Source organism: Rhinoraja longicauda, chromosome 9, assembly GCF_053455715.1.
Source record: "Rhinoraja longicauda isolate Sanriku21f chromosome 9, sRhiLon1.1, whole genome shotgun sequence".
Lineage (NCBI taxonomy): Eukaryota > Metazoa > Chordata > Chondrichthyes > Rajiformes > Arhynchobatidae > Rhinoraja > Rhinoraja longicauda.
The window spans coordinates 44014598-44036290 of NC_135961.1; the positions used below are offsets into that span (position 1 = coordinate 44014598).

Sequence of the window (21693 nt, forward strand, 5' to 3'; positions counted from 1 at the left end):
TATGCATCCATGGGTGAGCCTTTTAGGACCAATGATCACTGTTCTATTAGCTTTAAATAGTTATGGATAAAGATAGGACGGCCCCACGAGTTAAAATTCTGAATTGGGGCAAGGCCAACTTCAATGGTATTTCACTGTTCCGTTTCAGTACATTTGACAATAAAGCACTTTAGACCCAATGAATTCTTCCAGCACTTTGTTTTTTGCTCCAGATACTAACATCTGCAGTATATTGTGTCTCCAACATGTCTCTAATCTTGCACTATGTCCTTTTGTAAAATAAAATCCCACATTTCTATTTCTTCCAACAACACCGGATGTTCTCACATTTTTGCCCCATTTTATATTCTACCTACCATATTCTATTCACTTATTCTATCTAAGTCTACTTTTTTAAAAATCTGGAAATGCTCAGCAAATCAGTCAACATCTGTTTAAGTTGTTTTAACTTGGTTTAAGTTGCAGAGAGAGTGCGGGAAGAGATGGATGGGTCATAAAGAACAAATATGAGGCCAAGAAAGGAGAGGCCAGGGTTGCTGCGGGGCCAAGCTATAAACAAGTGTTTATGTTCCTTTCTTCATGTTCTCCCTTCCTCTCTACTCTGCCCCCAGTAACCAGATTGCTTTCTTTGTAGCTAATCCCCATGGCAACCCTGGCTTCACTTTAGAAACATTTCTTTATCTTCTCCATTCCTCCTGTACTCTCTGCAAATTAAAACAAATCTATTGTCTGCCTCTCTTATAAAGGAGCTTTAACATGAAACCCTGGCTGTTTCTTTTTCTACAGATGTTGCCCAAACCAGCTAAGTGATTACAAATTCTGTTTTTATTTCAGCTTCCCAGTATCTGCAATTTATTGATGTTGATTATGTTTACCTGAAACCTGAGTACATATTCCTCATAGCCAACACTGCCATTCAACTTTATATCAGCAGCAATACTAGTCTCCTCTTTCAAACCATTGAGATAGATTCAACAGCTACAACCCACTCCCCATCTCAATTACCGGTGCCGCTCAGCGGAGGCCTTCCCGAGGTGCCGTGGCCATGGTGCCCATCCAAAACACCCGAAGGCTCATTGGACCGCGAACCCATATGAAAGCTTGTTGTACCTCAGGGCCCGCCCAAAGGTTCGGCGGTCGACAGGATCCACCCAAAGGCTCATCAGATCATGGGGCTGAGGAAGTATGTAACTTCAGCTATTTTTTCCTTTTTGTGTAACTATGCAGGTAATTCTATTTGTATTCTATTTTCCCTTCTTTCCAATGCTTTCTCTCTTTGGCTGAATTTAGATTTTCAAAGCTTCACGTTGACAACATTTACATAAACTAATACAAGCCGTCGCAGCTGCGGCTTGCCTGCAGTCCGTCTGTCTTTTGTATTTTTTGTTGTTTTTGTCTGAATTGTAGTTTAATATGATGTAGTGTTGTATGTTATGTTTTGGGGGGGGGGGGGTGGGGGGGAACGGGAACTGTAACATTCTCTCTCCAGAACGGAGACGTGACCTTTGTTCTGTGTCGTGTCTCCGTTCCCGTTGCGGCCTACCACCGGCCATTCACCTGGGACCACCTGGGGCTCTGGTTCGCAGAGCCCGCGGCGCGGACTCACCACCTGCGGCGCTGGCTGCCTGCGGATGTTGCGGGCGCGGCTGCGACTCGTCTCCGGAGACTCCGGCGCGGGCCGCGTGGACGTCGGAAGCCCGCAGACCCCTGGGTGGGGGCCGACATCGGGAGCTCCGGCAACGGCAGAGGCAGCGTGTTCGCCCGCCCCGAATCGCGGGGCTTGGGTCGGCCCGCCACGGACCTTTCACCGTCCGGCGCGGCCTGAAATAGGCCGTTGACCTTTCACCGCCCAGCGGCGGCTTCAATATCGGGAGCCCCGACCGCCCCGACGTGGCAAATCCAACAGCCTGACCGCGGGACAAGACGGCAGGGAAGAGAAAAAGACATTGTGGCCTTCCATCACAGTGAGGAGGGACTGGAGGAGACTCACTGTGATGGATGTTTCTTTTTGTTTGGTGTTAGTTGTGATTGTATGTGTTATTGCATTTTTATTGATTAATCTTATTGGTCTTATTGTTCAACTGCGGGTAATGTTTCATTTTACTACACATTTATGTGTATGTAACAAATAAACGACTATTGACTATAGAACAGAGAACAGTAAGGCACAAGAATCGACCCTTTGGCCCACATTGTTTGTGCCAAAAATGATGCCAAGATCAACTCTTAGCTGCCTGCACATAATACATATCCTTTGAGTCTCTGCATATCCATGTCAAACCAAAATTCTCTTAAATGCAACTATCATAACTGCCTCAAACACCATCCCCAGCAGTGCATTCCAGGCACTCAACACCTCTGTGCATAAACTTGCCCTGTACATCTCCTTTAAACTTTGCTCCTCTCATATTAAAGCAATGCCTTCTAGTATTTAATTTTTCCATCTTGGGAAAAAAGTTCCAAAGTCTACCTCAAAGTTTTAGTTTAGTTTAGCTTAGAGATACAGAGCGGAAACAGGCCCTTCGGTCCATCGAGTTCACGCCAACCATCGATCCCCGTACATTAACACTATCCTGTGCACACTATGGATAATTTACAATTATACCAAGCCAATTAGCTTACAAACCTGTATATCTTTGGAGTGTGGGAGGAAACTAGAGCACCTGGAGAAAACCCACGCAGGTCATGAGGAGAATGTACAAACTCTGAACAGACAAGGGGCCATTGTCAGGATTGAACCCAGGTTTCTGGCTCTGTAATGCAGCAACTCTACTGCTGCGCCACTTTACTGCCCATGTGCCCATACAAATTATCCATAGTGTGCCAGTTTTCATTGATGGGTCGACACTAGAGAAAGTTATCAGCTTTGAATTCCTGAGCAGTAACATCTTGAATGACCTAAACTGACACACATGCTGAAGTCTTAAACAATCTTAAAAAACAAACTGTTGGAAGAACTCAGCCAGTCAGGCAGCATCTGTGAGGGACATGTCTATTCAAAGTTTGAGGTCAGGAAAAGAAAAAAGTATTTTGCAAATATTGAGAACGAGAGGGCAGGCCAGTCAAGAGCAGTGACGCTTACATTGGAAATTAGAAGGCAAAGAGGGATCACAAAATATTGTGACATATAGAATTATACCAAATCCAAAAGCATTTGGGAAAGAGTAGGGGCCATTAGGGACAACAGTTAAAAAGGCATGAGTAGCAAAAGCATGTAAACACCACCATCTGAAAGTTGCATTCCAACTCACACACCATCCTAACATGGAAATGTATCACCGTTATTCAATCGCTGGATCAAAATCTTGAAACTCCCTCACCAACAATCTGCGCGTTGAGCCCGAAAATATAGGTTGAGGTCTTAATTGAATATTTATGTTTAAATTGGTATTCGTAGAGGAAGCAAGATTTGTAGTTGGAGAACTCAGCAAAGGGGAAGGTAAGCTTCTAGTATAAATCTCTATAAATGAAGAGATGGTACAGGTAGTTCTGCCATCACACTATAATTGCTTTCCTAAGAAAACTCAAGTACAGGAAATCACATTATAAAGACAATTGTGTCAATGGTTAAAAAGGGGGCTAAGGGATCGAGAGCATCATAATCACATTAACTTATTTTTCGCCACAGAATTTTCAAAAATAAAGATCTTTTCAATAGCAATAAGTTAATTTTGTTACTGAAAGCCAATACTAAAGACTCTATGTTGCATTTTACATTGTTTAATAGTATAGTTGCCCAAGTGTCAAGGATTCCTTGTCAGTTTCAAAGGCCACCCGCAGTGAAAGTTGCAGCTGTGTTCTTAAGAAACAATGGTGTCTGATAATTGGGAAAACCTTTTCCCCTCCAAAACTGTTTAAATCCAAGACAGATTTTGCTCCTGCTCGTCAATTTCAGTATTTCAAGGCGGCACATCATCACAAACATGTTCACAAGGGCCAATGTCTCTTGTACCAATGTCTGAGCTATCTGACAGAATTTTTTGAGGAAGTAAAAAAGGGTATTGATGGTGTTACTGGAGATGTAGTTTACATGGACTTCATTAAGGTCTTTGACACGATTCCACATCGGAAGAGGTCTTAAACCTTTTGGGCCATGGGATTCAAAATATATTGGCAAACTGGATCCAAAATTGACTTGGCAATAAGCGAGTTCGGTATTGCGACGGAGCATGCGCAGGTCATAGGTTCGGGGGCATAGAATTGTCGCCAGCTACGTGTAAACAAACCTTCATTTCATCCATTTTTTCCAGTTTTTCTCCATGGAGGTAAGAAAATACTGTTTTCAAAACTTAATTTGGTGTATATATGGTTAATTAGTAAAAACTATGATGATTAATTATGGTTAATTAGTAATATGGTTAATTAGTTAAAAACTACTAAGGAGGGAGCAGCCCCTGCAGGTGGCGACGCTCCTACACCGGACCCTCTGACCCTCCCCCTCCCCGCGCTCCTGTTCTCACCCGCTGCTCCGACTCTCTCCCCCCTCTCTCTCTCTCCCCCCCTCTCTCTCCCCCCCTCTTTCTCTTCCTCTCCCCTCTCTCTCAGCACCAGCGATATCTGCACCGCTCCTCCACTCTCTTCCCCGGCCCCGTCTCCCTCCAACGCAACGAAATAAGAACAAACACAAGTGTTGTAGTTGTTGTTCAGAAGCCCCGCATCCCCGGGGTGAGGGGTGGCGGCGAGGAGGAAAGTTTCTTTGAGTTTGTTGTTTACTAGGGGGCGCTGCGATCGATTGCCTTGTCCCGACTCTGGGTCGGTGGCGATCCGCTCTCCAGTGAGCCTTCGCCGGCAGCTTCTGCCTCCAGTCCCTGCTGCCGCCGCCGCGGTTCCACAGCTCCAGGACAAGTTAAAGAGTCGGGGAGAATTGAGGGGAACTCGCCGCATAAAGCAAAAAACCCTACAAAATCATCGTAGTTTTTACTAATTAACCGTATATACACCAAATTAACAGATTTGAAAACAGTATTTTCTTACCTATACGAAGAAACACTGGAAAAAACGGATGCAACGAAGGTTTGTTTATACGTAGTAGATCAGCTGGCGACAATTCTATGCCCCCGCGACCTATGACCTGGGCATGCTCAGTCGGAATATCGAAATCGCTTATAGGAGACAGACAATTATGGTAGAGGGTTGATTTTCTGATTGGATGCTTGTGACTTCTGGTGTTCCACGTGGATTACTGCTGGGACCCTTGCAGTTTCTAATATATATGTGAATTACTTGGACATGGATAGAAGGCATGATCAGCAAATTTAGATGTCACAAAGATTGGTGGCATTGTTGACAGTGTGAAGGGTAGTCTAAGGCTGCAGGGTGATGTCGATGTGTTGATGAAATGGACTGAGAAATTTCACATGAAGTTTAATCCTGTTAAGTGTATACACAATCAACAGTAAGGTTCTAGGGAATGCTGAGGAACAGAAGAACCTTAGCATCCAAATCCAAAGATCCTTGAAGGTAACATTGCAGATAATTATATGCAGGTGGATATATAAGATACTGGCCTTCATTAGCCATGGCAATGAATACAAGAGAAGGGGTTTCCAACTTTCTTACACATTGGCCAGACATCATTGGAGTACTGCAAGTAGTTATGGGCACTACATTCTAAGAAGATTGTGATAGCACTGGAGAGGGTGCTGAGGAGATTCACCAGTATGTTGCCTAGGGTGGTGTTTCAGTTCTGCGAAAAGACTGGAGAGGCTAGGTCCATTTTCTCTGGAACAGGGGTTAAGAGGAGACATGATTGAGATACATAAAATAATGAGCGATATCGACAGGGAAGATTGCAGGAAATATGGTCCTTACAATGGGATAGAGATGAATAAAACTAGGTAACATAAAACTAGATAAAGTGCAAGAGATTTAGAGGGGAACTGACCCCAACAGTGATGACAACCTGGCATGCACAACCTAAGACAGTGGTGGAAGCAGAGTTAAATGTCTAGATGAGCATTTGAATTGCTCAGGCATAGAAGGCTTTCCCAGTGTTGCAGTGCTAATTTTTTAGGTGCCGGACCTGTCATTGGTGCCGGAGCGGCCGCTGTTAAATTCCCCGCTAGTTTAAATTCCCCGCTGTTTATTCTGGCTTTATTTTTTACGGAGGCGCCGGAGCGGCGCTCCAGTGAGCTCCGGCAGCACTGCACCCTTGGGCACTTTCCTCAAGTGCTGGAATTTGGAATGATTATGGGTAGTTGCCCACTGCTCAGTGTGGACATGGTGAACTGTATGACCACAATTGCATTTACTAAATAAGAAATTCAAAAGAAAAAACATTTGTATCTGAGCCATTTATATTGTTCCCCAGACATCTATCCATGACCCACTTATTTCTCACGCACATGCTGTGTGCTGAGGAGATTCACCAGTATGTTGCCTAGGGTGGTGTTTCAGTTCTGCGAAAAGACTGGAGAGGCTAGGTCCATTTTCTCTGGAACAGGGGTTAAGAGGAGACATGATTGAGATACATAAAATAATGAGCGATATCGACAGGGAAGATTGCAGGAAATATGGTCCTTACAATGGGATAGAGATGAATAAAACTAGGTAACATAAAACTAGATAAAGTGCAAGAGATTTAGAGGGGAACTGACCCCAACAGTGATGACAACCTGGCATGCACAACCTAAGACAGTGGTGGAAGCAGAGTTAAATGTCTAGATGAGCATTTGAATTGCTCAGGCATAGAAGGCTTTCCCAGTGTTGCAGTGCTAATTTTTTAGGTGCCGGACCTGTCATTGGTGCCGGAGCGGCCGCTGTTAAATTCCCCGCTAGTTTAAATTCCCCGCTGTTTATTCTGGCTTTATTTTTTACGGAGGCGCCGGAGCGGCGCTCCAGTGAGCTCCGGCAGCACTGCACCCTTGGGCACTTTCCTCAAGTGCTGGAATTTGGAATGATTATGGGTAGTTGCCCACTGCTCAGTGTGGACATGGTGAACTGTATGACCACAATTGCATTTACTAAATAAGAAATTCAAAAGAAAAAACATTTGTATCTGAGCCATTTATATTGTTCCCCAGACATCTATCCATGACCCACTTATTTCTCACGCACATGCTGTACTCTCGTGACTTGATGCAAAAATCACCAGGTCGCATGTGCAACTTAACAATACTATTTATTATATTAATACCCTGCTTTACTTTTTCATTTCCTCAATTGTCCCATTCTGCTTGTCTGGCATCTTATCAAAATAACTTGCAATTTTCAGCAATTAAACACCGGAAAGAACAAAGGCAGTGTCCATTCCTCCATTAACCTTACTTCAGTTCCAATTCTGGACCTTAGCATCTCAGGCTGAATCTGACCAATTATAAACTGGGCATCCTGTTTGACCACATTCTGAGCTATCCAATAACTTTCAACATGTGACTGGCACGAGGGGTGGATTTGGCTCAGCTGGTAGTGTTGCCGCCTTACAGCTCCAGAAACCAACGTTCAACCTGTTTATATTTGCATGAAGTTTCCACATTCTCCTTGGCTTTGCACAGATTTCCCTTGATGGTCTAATTTCTTGATAGATCCTAAAGATGTGCTGGTTGATGGGTTAATTGGCTAGAGTAAATTACCCCAAGTGTAGGTGGATGTCAGGAGGATGAGCTAATGGTTAAGTGATTGAGAATAGTAACTGAGAAATGTGGGAAAATTAAATTGTTGCGATTGATCCAAGAACCTGCAGAGACTTGATGGATCGCATGGCCTCCTATGTTGTAAGAAAATGAAAGATATAATATATCACACATGTCTAGACTGATTTTATTTGTTGATGTAATGCAGACACCTATTGTTAGTTGTTATGTTTAGAAGCACATAAAAATAATTGCGCTTGTGCTAATTTTATTTTCTGAAATTTCTAGTGGCTGTTATATTGCTCCAACATGTACTGAGCAATATTTATTACACATTTGTTTTTAATATAGGCAAATAATCAAATATTGGTTATTGTTGTGAAGGCATGGGGGAAGGGGTTGACTTCTCTTGCATTAACATGCTGTTCCCTGAAGCCATTTTCTCTTATTTAACAGGCCACCCACAGCCATCTCTGAAATAATTCTGACCTCTACAACACATCAGCCCATTTTCTTAAGGTCTGCATCTAACCCTGAGTCAGCCCAATTTCTGAAAGCCTCACCTACACTGATGCCAGTGACTACCTAAACAGAAGGTAATGCAGAACCCCACAACAGATCTCTCTGCAAGCTGATAAGGTCCCAGAACAAGATTGTAAAACTTATCCAAAACCAATAAATCACTGTTACCCACTATTTCAATGTTTTCCTGGTAAGGATCCCATTTTCCATCTTCCATTAACTTGAACAGTATGACACCCATATTCTAACTCACACTTAAGTCACAGTCATCCATCACACTTGCAGTTAATGTTGATCAAGGAGTAGATAACCACAACCTATTTCATATCTTAAACTTCAATTTCTCCAAGAACTCAAAATTTGGAGAATAATTGTTCAACATTCTGCAAATGGCACAATACAATGTGTAAAAGGAAAGGTCATGGTCATCTTGTCAGTATTACAGTATAGCAAAGGGAATTACAGAGGCATGAGGCAGGAGCTGGCCAGAATTGACTGGAAGGAGGCGCTAGCAGGGAAGATGGTGGACAGCAATGGCAGGTATTCCTGGGAATAATGCAGAAGTTGCAGGATCAATTTATCCCAAAGAGGAGGAAAGATTCTAAGGGGAGTAGAGGCACCCATGGCTGACAAGGGAAGTCAAGGACAGCATAAAAATGAAAGAGAAGAAGTACAACATAGCAAAGAAGAGTGGGAAGCCAGAGGATTGGGACTCTTTTAAAGAGCAACAGAAGATAACTAAAAAGGCAATACGGGGAGATAAGATGAGGTACGAGGGTAAGCTAGCCAATAATATAAAGGAGGATAGTAAAAGCTTTTTTAGGTATGTGAAGAGGAAAAAAATAGTCAAGGCAAATGTGGGTCCCTTGAAGACAGAAGCAGGGGGATTTTTTATGGGGAACAAGGAAATGGCAGACGAGTTGAACCGGTACTTTGGATCTGTCTTCACTAAGGAAGATACAAACAATCTCCCAGATGTTCTAGTGGCCAGAGATCCTAGTGTGACAGAGGAACTGAAGGAAATCCACATTAGGCAGGAAATGGTGTTGGGTAGACTGATGGGACTGAAGGCTGATAAATCCCCAGGGCCTGATAGTCTGCATCCCAGGGTACTTAAGGAGGTGGCTCTAGAAATTATGGATGCATTGGTGATCATTTTCCAATGTTCTATAGATTCAGGATCAGTTCCTGTGGATTGGACGGTAGCTAATGTTATCCCACTTTTTAAGAAAGGAGGGAGAGAGAAAACAGGAAATTATAGACCAGTTAGTCTGACATCAGTGGTGGGGAAGATGCTGGAGTCAATTATAAAAGACAAAATTGCGGAGCATTTGGATAGCAGTAACAGGATCGTTCCGAGTCAGCATGGATTTACTAAGGGGAAATCATGCTTGACTAATCTTCTGGAATTCTTTGAGGATGTAACTAGGAAAATTGACAGGGGAGAGCCGGTGGATGTGGGGAACCTCGACTTTCAGAAAGTCTTCAACAAGGTCCCTCATAGGAGATTAGTGGGCAAAATTAGAGCACATGGTATTGGAGGTAGGGTACTGACATGGATAGAAAATTGGTTGACAGACAGAAAGCAAAGAGTGGGGATAAATGGGTCCCTTTCAGAATTGCAAGCAGTGACTAGTGGAGTACCGCAAGGCTCGGTGCTGGGACCGCAGCTATTTACAATATACATTAATGACTTGGATGAAGGGATTAAAAGTACCATTAGCAAATTTGTAGATGATACAAAGCTGGGTGGTAGTGTGAACTGTGAGGAAGATGCTATGAGGTTGCAGGGTGACTTGGACAGGTTGTGTGAGTGGGCGGATGCATGGCAGATGCAGTTTCATGTGGATAAGTGTGAGGTTATCCACTTTGATGGTAAGAATAAGAAGGCAGATTATTATCTGAATGGTGTCAAGTTAGGAAAAGGGGACGTACAACGAGATCTGGATGTCCTAGTGCATCAGTCACTGAAAGGAAGCATGCAGGTACAGCAGGCACTGAAGAAAGCCAATGGAATGTTGGCCTTTATAACAAGAGGAGTTGAGTATAGGAGCAAAGAGTACAGGGCCCTAGTGAAACCGCACCTGGAGTACTGTGTGCAGTTTTGGTCTCCAAATTTGAGGAAGGATATTCTTGCCATTGAGGGCGTGCAGCGTAGGTTTACTAGGTTAATTCCCGGAATGGCGGGACTGTCGTATGTTGAAAGACTGGAGCGACTATGCTTGTATACACTGGAATTTAGAAGGATGAGAGGGGATCTTATCGAAACATATAAGATTATTAAGAGGTTGGACAGTTTAGAGGCAGGAAACATGTTCCCAATGTTGGGGGAGTCCAGAACCAGGGGCCACAGTTTAAGAATAAGGGGTAGGCCATTTAGAACGGAGATGAGGAAAAACATTTTCACTCAGAGAGTTGTTAATCTGTGGAATTCTCTGCCTCAGAAGGCAGTGGAGGCCAATTCTGTGAATGCATTCAAGAGAGAGCTAGATAGAGCACTTAACGATAGTGGAGTCAGGGGGTATGGGGAGAAGGCAGGAACGGGGTACCGATTGAGAATGATCAGCCATGATCACATTGAATGGTGGTGCTGGCTCGAAGGGCCGAATGGCCTACTCCTGCACCTATTGTCTATTGTCTGTTAATAGAACAGGAGGGAAGTAAAAAACAAAGAAAGAATATCCCATTGTTGCGATTGACTCATCAGCTTGTTGCCCTCAGCAGGAGGAATAGCACTGATCTACAAAATGTTGTATTTAATCAAGTTAGAACAGATTAATTTTTTTGGCAAACCATTTATTTTTGCACAATTAAAATTCGGCATTAAAACAAAATAAAAACCCCAAGGAAGAATCATGCCAAAGCATCCTATTGAAAGGACCATATTTAAACTCAGCTAATTTCAGGTACAAATATAAACATTTCATTTTCCTTATAATTATTACCGATTGGAAATGTATTCAATTACTCCGTTAATGATGCGTCAGACATGGCTTAATTGGTCGCACTTTCATCATATTTAGAAAGTTGCAAGTTCAAATCTCACTCAGACCTCACAAGTACATGTTAACATAATACACGCAAATAGGTATTTTTCTAAATGAGGGATTTAAACAAAGATACACATGCCATCCTTTCAGGTGATCATAAAAGACTAATGAGATAATAAGACAAAGGGGCAGAATTAGAGCATTTGGCCCATTGAGTCTGCTCTGCCATTCGGTCATTGATTCCTTGGTTGTAATTTGAAGAAATGCAAATGAGTCACACCAGTGTCCAGCTGATCTTTCATCTTGAACCTACATCTATTATAATTTTTTACTAATTTTTTTGTAAGGCAACATCTGCAGTTTCTTGTGTCTACAAGAAATATTTTTACACTGGTATCTGAGTAAATTTGCAATGTGTAGAATGGCTTCCAATAATCACCACAATGATCCACCCTCCTAACCCTTCACAATAATAACCAATTTTCATCCATCCAAAAAGAGTACATAATCAATGTAGTGAGTCCAAACGAGCGGTATTATCCAAATACTTTATTGGTATAAAACCCGTGACAAACGCAACGCACTTCTTCTTGGACTACACTAACTTCGCTCACTAATCTAATCTTCATCTACAGTTTGGCGCCAGGCATTTAAATACCCCGCGCTCCCTCACCCCGTGACCGTAAACCAATCCGAGGGTTCTACTACCTGGCCAATCCCTATGTCCCTACATGACCCCCCCCAGAACCCTCAAAACCATACCTCACGGGCGCCCGAACCTCCCGCCCAGAACGTGTACGGAGGGGGGAAACCGATACCCCCAGCGTGACAGGAGGCGGGGTGGACGCTGCCGCTGGAGGCGATGGGGGGTCCACTGGAGCGGAGGGTGTAGGTGACGGGGGGCACTTGATCAACAACGGCAGCCCGGGCCCAACCATAGGCGGCGGAGGCCCAAGAGGTGGTAAACTGGGCGCCGCTGGCGGGACCAGTCGAGCAGCCACAGGCCGGCCCCGGCGCGGCGGCTGAGCCACCGACACGGGGAGGTCCTGGTCCAAATGGGCCGGCTTGAGACGGGACACTGAAACAAGCTCCTGACGATTTCCTACCTGCAAGGTGAAGGTTACAGTCCCTCTTTTGAGCACCTGGAACGGGCCCTGGTAAACCGGCTGGAGAGGGGGGCGGTGGCAATCTTTCCGAAGAAACACGAAATCACAGCTCCGCAATTCCGACGGAACGTGAACTGCTGTGCTTCCGTGACTGGAGGCCGGGACTGGAGCCAGAGAACCCACCCATTCCCGGAGGGAGCCCAAGACTGACGTGACGGATGGCGGCAAGGCGGGAGTGGAAGGGAGAATGTCGCCCGGCACCCGCAGGGGCGAACCGTAGACGAGCTCAGCCGAAGATGTGCCCAGCTGAGCCCGCGGGGCCGTACGAATGCCGAGGAGGACCCAAGGCAGCTGGTCAGCCCAATCGTAGCCAGTCAGGCGAGCACAGAGGGACGCCTTCAGCTGCCGATGGAAACGCTCAACCATCCCGTTGGCTTGGGGATGATAGGCGGTGGTCTGCTGTAAGCGCGAGCCATACAGCTGTGCCAACGCGGCCCAGAGGGACGAGGTGAACTGGGCCCCCCGATCCGTAGTGATAATAGCCGGGACCCCGAAACGAGCCACCCAATGCAACGCCAGGGCCCGTGCACAGGAGGCCGCCGAGGTGTCCGACAACGGGAGCGCCTCCGGCTAACGAGTGAACCGATCAACCACCGTCAGTAGGTGAGTGTAACCCCTAGAATAGGGCAATGGACCCACCAAATCCACATGAATGTGGAAAAAACGGACGGGGGGAACCTCAAATCTCTGGTATGGGGGCTGGACGTGACGATGGACTTTGGAGGTCTGGCACGGAATGCAGGCGCGTGCCCAGGCTGCCACCTGCTTTCGCAGGCCATGCCAGATAAACCGGTCAGCCACCATGGCTGAAGTCGCCCTGATGGACGGATGTGCCAGGCCATGAATGGCCTCAAAAACCTTACGCCGCAGAGCGGCAGGCACCACCGGGCGAGGGCGTGGGAGGGAAACGTCACACCACAACTTGGTACCTGTGGGGCCACACGCCACCTGCTCCAAACGCAGTCCCGAGGTTGTGGAGGCGTACACCGCGGCAGTCCCTTCCAGGCGCTGAGCCTCCGCTAGCTCCTGGAAATCCACCTGTTTACCAACCACGGCTACGGAGGGAATGGCCGGCCGGGACAGGGCACCAGCAACGGCATTCAGTCTACCCGCAATATGACGGACATCGGTCGTAAACTCCGAAATCAGGGTTAGGTGCCGCTGCTGGCGAGCCGACCACGGATCAGAAACCTTAGCAAAAGCGAATGTCAGAGGTTTGTGATCCGTGTAGGCCACGAAAGAACGGCCTTCTAAAAAATAACGGAAGTGGCGGACTGCTAAATAAAGGGCCAGAAGCTCCCTATCGAACGCACTGTACTTGAGCTCCGCTCGAGAGAGCTGCCTGCTGAAAAACGCCAGAGGCTGCCAATTACCGTCGACCTGCTGCTCCAAAACCCCACCCACCGCCACGTCTGAGGCATCCACCGTCAGAGCTGTGGGGGCGGAGGAGCGCGGGTGCACCAGCATGGTGGCGTTGGCGAGGGCCTGTTTGACCGCAACAAAAGCCGTCTCCGCAGCTACGGACCATACCAACTCAGCGGGGTTACCCGCGAGACATTGAAAAAGGGGGCGCATAATCCGAGCTGCTGCAGGCACGAACCGATGATAGAAATTGACCATGCCCACGAATTCCTGCAAGCCCTTGATGGTAGTCGGGCGGGGGAAAGAGCGGACCGCGTCCACCTTAGCTGGTAAAGGAGTGGCACCGGCCGGAGTAACCCGGTGACCCAAAAAATCCACCGCGGACAGGCCGAATTGGCATTTGTCCGGATGGAGAATCAGGCCATGGTCTTGCAGCCTCTGGAACACCGTGCGGAGGTGGACCAAGTGCTCCTGGACCGAACGGCTGGCAATCAAAATATCGTCAAGATAAATAAAGACAAACGGCAACCCTCGACCCACCCGGTCCATCAGACGCTGGAATGCCTGAGCTGCATTTTTAAGGCCGAAAGGCATACGCAACCACTCAAACAGTCCGAACGGAGTAATGGTCGCTGTTTTTGGAATGTCCGGCGGGTGGACCGGGATCTGATGGTATCCCCGCACCAAATCAATTTTTGAAAATATTGTCGCCCCCTCCAGGCTAGCTGAAAAGTCCTGAATGTGTGGAATCGGATAGCGGTCCGGCCGTGTTGCCGCGTTGAGTCGACGGAAGTCACCACATGGTCTCCACCCCCCAGACGCTTTGGAAACCATGTGCAAGGGGGAGGCCCACGGACTACTCGAAGGCCGAATAATTCCCAACCTCTCCAAGTTTAGGAACTCCTCTCGCGCCCTGGCCAGCTTGTCGGGTGGGAGGCGCCGTGCCCGGGCAAAAACCGGCGGCCCCTCGGTTGGGATGAAATGGACGACCCCGTGCTTCTCCGAAGGTGAATCAAAACGCTGGACGAGGAGCTGCGGGAAGTCGGCTAGGACCGCATCGAACTGACCGGGAGCCGTGGTAATGGATTGGATAACTAGGCTGGGTGGGGCGTCGCTTGTAGAAGCCTCTGGTCCAGTACCCCGAGGCCGTACATCAGCCGAGGGCTGCAGACCCCTCCCTCGGACGTCTGCGACCAAAGAAAACGCCCATAGAAAATCTGCACCCAATATGGCCTGGCCCACATCCGCAACGATGAATTCCCAACGGTAAGTCCTGGACTCAAAGGACAGGGACATAGTCCTTTTACCGTATGTACGGATGGTGCTACCATTCACTGCAATTAGGGGCGGGCCCTTTTCCCCCACTCGAACTTCACAGTCAAAGGGGGGCACAATACTTACGACCGCTCCCGTATCCACTAGGAAAACGATCCCGGTACTCTGATCCGTAGCGTAGAGGCGGTGGTTACGGCCAATCGAGACTGCCTCTACAGTCGATCGGCCCAGGTGTTTCCCGGAAACGAACACGGGGATCTACAGCTTCGTGCCTCGCTGCCCCACCGCCGATGGAAAGAGCACCAGCCACGCCTATCCGGCTCTGTTGGTCGAGCCCGCTGCCAATGAACAGGCGCCGCCGCCCTCTCTTGGCGGGCCGACTGCGAAATAGCGGCCGATGCGTCGCTCTCCCGGCCGTACCCCCGACTGCCGCTGGGCCTCGAGACCCGGTTAACGGAGCCGTCTCGGGTGTTGCGCTCCCTAATGAGCGTGTCGGCCTTCTCGGCGAACGCTACCGGATCTTCAAAAGAGACGTCCGCCAACACCAACCTGACGTCCCCAGGTAGCTTCTCCCGAAAGGCCGCTTCAAATATCATGCATGGCTGATGGTCGCCCGCCAAAGTCAGCATCTCGGACATCAACTCCGACGGCAGCCGCTGCCCCAGGTCTGGCAAATGGAGGAGCTTCAGAGCCCGCTGGTTCTGGGCCCAGCCGAAGGTCCGCAGCAGGAGCTTCTTGAGCCCCACGTACTGGTTCGTTTGGGGTGGACTGGTCAGGTATCGGCTGACCCGCGCAGCCACCTCCGCCTGCAGACAGCTCACCAGGTGGTGGTACTTCTCCTGGTCTTCCTCCACATTTTTAAGATGGAACTGTGATTCTGCCTGCACAAACCACAGGTGCGGCTGATGGGCCCAGAACGGCGGTAGATGAATCTCACCCGCGCTCGCTCCCGCCTGCGACATGCTGCTTCTTGCTTTTTACGTTCGAGGTCACCAATGTAGTGAGTCCAAACGAGCGGTATTATCCAAATACTTTATTGGTATAAAACCCGTGACAAACGCAACGCACTTCTTCTTGGACTACACTAACTTCGCTCACTAATCTAATCTTCATCTACAGTTTGGCGCCAGGCATTTAAATACCCCGCGCTCCCTCACCCCGTGACCGTAAACCAATCCGAGGATTCTACTACCTGGCCAATCCCTATGTCCCTACAATGGAAGAGAACATATTTGGAATTTCAAAAAATGAAGTTAAGCACAATTATTTTATGTACATTTAAACATGACAATTAATAATCAGTCTGCATTACAGCAGCAAATACAATCTCTCCAGATATCTGCCATAAGCAAAAATATGGCATATTATCTTTCCATTATAATATTGGGAACAGCTCTGCCCAACACTGCAAGATATTGCAGATAATTGTAGTTGTATCCCAGACAACCACAAAGACCAAACTTCCCACTGTTGACTACATCTACACTTCACGCTGCCTCGGAAAAGCAGCCAACATAATCAAAGACTTGTCCCACCTTGGTCATTTCTTCTTCTCCCTACTCCCATCCGACAGAGGTACAGAAGCTTGAAAGCACGCACCACTAGACTCAGAAACATTTCTATCCCTCGATTATCAGACTTCCGAATGTTCCTTCCATGAGCTGGAGTGCTGTTTAATTCACCTCTATCCCATTGAGGACATTGTACTTTTCTATGGAACTGATGTGCTGCAATGCACCACAATGCTGAGAACTATATTCTGCACTCTGTATCTTCCCCTTTGCTCAATCTCTTGCACTTGAGTTTGGACTGATTGTATCCATTAATTATTTATCTGATCTGTTTGCATAGCATGCAAAAACAAAACTTTTCACGGTACTTTATACATGTTACAATAGTAAACCTAAACCTACAGCTCAAACTTTTTGCTTTGGAGCACGTGATAACTTATTCAGATTTATTCAAACACGAGTCCTTTGCTTACAGTAAGAGAGCTTGTTTTAGATAAAATCAATTTCCACTTTCTTTCTTAATTGTGCTAACTGCTTGTGCATACTAAAATTATCTGTATTAAACCTTTTTTTTCTTTTCTAGCAATCACATCACAAACATCTGGTATTGTTCTCACATGCATCATTTTGGCAGGAATATCTTTTTTATTTGTCCAATGCACTCATTTTAAGTGCAGGATGGGATAAAAATCCTTAATCGTACAAATAAACAAACATGAAAAATAAAAATCTGCAGATGCTGAAAATCTAAAATAAAAACAGAAAATACCCAGCCGCTGTGAGAAATGAATAAAGTTAATGTTTAGATTGTACGCCCTTCATCAGAACTGGGGAGGAAATAACAGTTTGTTAACCTGCAGTAAGGGTGAAGGTGTGGGGAAAGAGGGCATGTCTCTGATCAGGTAATACTGGCATGATCATGGTGATAAGGTGTAAAACAAGGTTTTCTACTCAATGACCGAATGCAGGAAGTTACAGGGTGAGAATAATTTTAAAAAAGAACAGACAAAAATGTAGGAGACACAAGAAAGTCCAGATGCTGAAATCTTGAGAAAAACACTAAGTGCTGGAGAACTCCGCGGGTCAGGTAGGATCAGTGGTGGGGAATGGTCGTTTCAGGTTGGGATCCTTCTTCAGACTGATTGTAGTGGGGGGGGGGGGGGGGGTAGACGGGACAAAGCCTGACAAGTGATAGGGGGACACAGGTGAGGGGGGGGGAGTTGGCAGATGGGTGGAGTTAGTGACAGGGACAGGGGGTGATAAAAGGGAAATGGCAGACTCAAGGATGGGAGATGAGTCCTGGCCTATCGGGATCCAGCAGCAAGACATAGTCAGGACGGCTGGGGACAGGTCAGGATGCAGTGGATGTTCAGAAGTTTCCTACGTATCTCACTCTGCCCTATTTGTGCTCCACGACGCTTTGCTGGGATCGTCTTGTCTTTAGGGCTTGTCTACCTAGCATGTGAAGCCTGGGTTCGGCGGATTGCGCGGAGGATCACGTGAGTTAGATCGTCCCGTCAACGCAAAGCTCGAGGCCCCTGACCGCTGGAGGACAAAGAAGGGAAGAGATCTAACTTTTTTTCGCCTTCCATCACAGTGAGGAATGTGAAGGAGTCACTGTGGTGGATGTTTATGTAAACATGTATTTTGTGTGTTGCTTTTTATTGGTATGACTGTATGGCAAATGAAATTCCTCGCATGTTGCAAAACATACTTGGCTAATAAAGTAAGATTATGATGATTATGATCTATGTATGCTAATTTTGGATCCAATTGGATCCAAAGTCTCCACAATTTACACCACCTTCAAAGAGATTCCACTACCAGTTACATCTTCCCTCCTATTCCCTTTCAACATTTTGCAAGGGCTGTTCCCTTCACAACTCTGCTCTTCTATTCCTACTAACCACACTCCTCCTTATGGCACATTCCCTTGCAAGTGAAGACAATGCACCACTTACTTGTCCTTTTACCTCTTCCCTTCCCACCACCCAGGCACCTAAATAGAATTCCAGTGTTCACAAAGTGTACTTCTGTATGTTGGAGAAACGCACAGATTGGGTAATCACTTTTCAGAACATAGTCCACAAGGGTGAACCTGAGCTTCCCCTTACCTGCTACTTCAATTCTTCATCCCACTGTGATCTAACTGATCTGTGGTCTCCTGTACTGTTACAATGAGGTGTAAAGTAAACATGCAGTTAGGCAACCCAACATTCCATCTAAGCTATTGAAGCCTTCTGGACTGGATATTGAATTCTACAATTTCCGGTTAATAGATTTGTGTCTTTATCAGTCATCCATCTGTGATAATGGTTCAGTTTGTTTGATTTCTTCTCCAGCTTCTGGGAGTGATGTTATGTTCAGCCTGACTCGTCTTCCTGCTTTGCATTTCATAACAAGCACATTCCTTTGTCTATGTACTTTCCACTTTCCAACTGCTCCCATTCACTTATTAACCTGTCAACCTTGTTATAGCTAATCCCCATGGTCACGTCAGTTTTACCTTCTCAAAAATATGCCCCTCCCTCACTCTGTCTGCAACTTATTTTTGTTTCCTTCCCAGTTCTGATGAAGGGTTCTTCAACCTGAAGCATTATTTTTGTTTCTCTTCCCATAAATGGGTATTTTGTTTATTGTACAGTTCCAGCATCTTCCGTTTTTTTAAAATTTCACGCCCTAAGGTTTACCATTTTCAGTAGCCATAACCATGAGCAAATTATTCAATGAATATAGTTAAATACTCATGAGTCATAGGAAATCAAGTGATTAAAAAGTGAATTTCATGTGAATTGAGCTTGGTAAAGATTGATAAGAATAAATGAACTAAACATTTGGCTCTGGGAACATCAAATGAATATTCTGTTGGTGCTTTTTTTTTGTTCACATTACTTATGAAAATAATAATCTCTTTTACAGTTAAACTAAATTATATTGCTGAAAGGGCTAACATTTCATGTTTTACAAGTTGTGTGACAAATTTAAGTGTATTAGAATTTCCTTCTAATTCATGCGTAATAGTGAATATTCTGTCCAGTAGAAATACCTTCCAAAATTATGATTTTTCGGTTCATAGATCTAAACAGCATGGATGCAGGACCTTCGACCAAGCCCCTCTATGCCAATCCTACCCTCTAGACTTTCAAATATATGAAATTAATACAAAGAGGATCATGAAAAACAATAGCACAGAGCATTTGAACTAAAAATAAAATCACATCTGAGATAATGCTGTAAATATCCAGAAAACTACAAAAAAAATTACTTCAAGACTTACTTGCCACCGAGAAATTATTCAAAGGGTATGGTAGATCTGCATCTTGAGGTTTCTCCTTGTATCCAATGAATGATCCGTCAGTCTTCAATAAAAAATACCTTGGTCTCCAGTTTTTGATATATTCCCCTACCAAAAAAAATAAAAGATACTTAGCAACTGAACAGAGGTAACTAATCTCTACAAGTAGAGGATTATGCTCAATTTCCTTTTCCATGGGGAGGAAAAAACACAACTTTCCTCTGAAATAAAAGTTTTATTAAAGATAGATAGTCAAAATTAGGCTGAATTGTTATTTCTAGAAATTGACACATCTAAATAAAGGTAGACATTTGGAGCTCATGTTCAGCCTGTGAAAATATTATAATGGAATTTTAGTTTAGAATTTTTAGATACCAGGTAAATAATGTGAGACTGACAAAAATACAATCTTCGCTATCTACTTTTCGATACGATATTCTCAGCCAGTACAGGATTCACATTGAGCGTGATCTATGGAAAGAAACAACTGGTCTTTCAAGATCATCAATTATTCGACTGAAAAACAACATTTGACATGCTATCCTTGTGCACCTTCACCCACAATTACAACTTTAAACACACATTTAATCAGTAAAAATATTAATTGTAATGAGGAGAAAATAAACAAAAAATAACATTTAGTCTGGTACTGAGTTAAAGGTATACAGCGTTGCCATGGGCTCTCCGGCCCAATTTGTCTTTGTCAACCAAGACGTCTTCCTGAGCTATTTGCCTGCATTTGGTACATATCTCTTTGAAACTTTCTTACCCATGAACCTGTCCAAACATTTTTTTTAAATAGTAATTGTACTCACCTTTACCACTTGGCAGGTCATTCCAAAAACTAACGGAATTCTTTATCAATTTATCAATTTGAATTTATGAATTAATTTGAAATTGTTCTAAGTCAACACCAATCAGTCTGAAGAAGGGTCTCAATCCGAAACGTCACCCATTCCTTCTCTCCAGAGATGCTGCCTGACCCACTGAGTCACTCCAGCATTGTGTCTACCAATAAGTACTTTATATTTACTGTCAAACAATGTATTAATATTAATTAAACAATGCATTAATGTTAATAGAAAATGCATCACTGAATCGTTATTAGACTGCTTAATCAGACTGTAACTACCTTTGGTGCAAAACTGCAGGTGTATCATCCTTCACCAGTTTCGAGTAGAATGAATTTATTGGACAAGCACGTGTTCATGGAGTTTTTCGAATCTGTCAACAAGTTACCAACGATACTGACTTTTAAATCAATTACTGAGAAAATTAATGCAGAAGTGAGCAGTACAGGTCCTCCCAATTTATGGATGCTCGACTTATGGACATCTCATACATATCAACAAGTTTCATAAATATTATATTTAAACAAGGCATTAAAAAAAACTGTTTCCACATAACCTCCCCACATAATATGACACCTTTGTCTCTTAAGAGTTACATAGCTACTGATAAGTACTAAATGAGAAGGCCAACTAAGCACAACAGCCAATAACATTTCACAAAGTCAACTTTTCATCAATAACCATTCAAAAGATGTATTGATAAAATGTTAATGTACACACAATCAATCTTTTTTTAATATTTGAAAAAATGATAGTCTGAAACACTAGACCATATATATAAACTTCTAAGTAGGCAAGATCCTGAGCAGGACAATTATCAAACTGATAGTAACTGTGGGATAAGCCATTGTTGCATAAACACGAAAACAAGGAATGTAGGCATAGACGAGTTGGTTAGTAAGTTTGCAGATGACACCAAGATTGCTGGGTTCACAGACTACGAGGGAGGATGTCAAAGTATACAACGGGATATGGATCATCTGTGGAAATGCGCGGAGAAATAGCAAATTAAATTTAATACAAGCATGTGTGAGGTGCTGAACTCAAAGGTGAAATCTGTGGGGAAAATATATAATTAATGGCATGACCTTAAACAGCATTGGGTGTACAAAGGAATCGGGGTTCAAGTCCATAACCCCATCTATGTGGC

At 44.9% G+C, this 21693-nt stretch overlaps 1 protein-coding gene across 3 annotated transcripts in view; it reads right to left on the reverse strand.

Moving 5' to 3' along the window:
- Positions 1 to 21693, reverse strand: part of akt3a (v-akt murine thymoma viral oncogene homolog 3a) — a 321945-nt gene that overhangs the window by 158933 nt on the left and 141319 nt on the right. For all 3 annotated transcript variants that reach the window (XM_078405356.1, XM_078405355.1, XM_078405357.1), the window contains exon 3: positions 19675 to 19800. In XM_078405356.1, coding sequence (XP_078261482.1) covers positions 19675 to 19800 — 126 coding nt within the window. The remainder of the gene's footprint in view (positions 1 to 19674; positions 19801 to 21693) is intronic.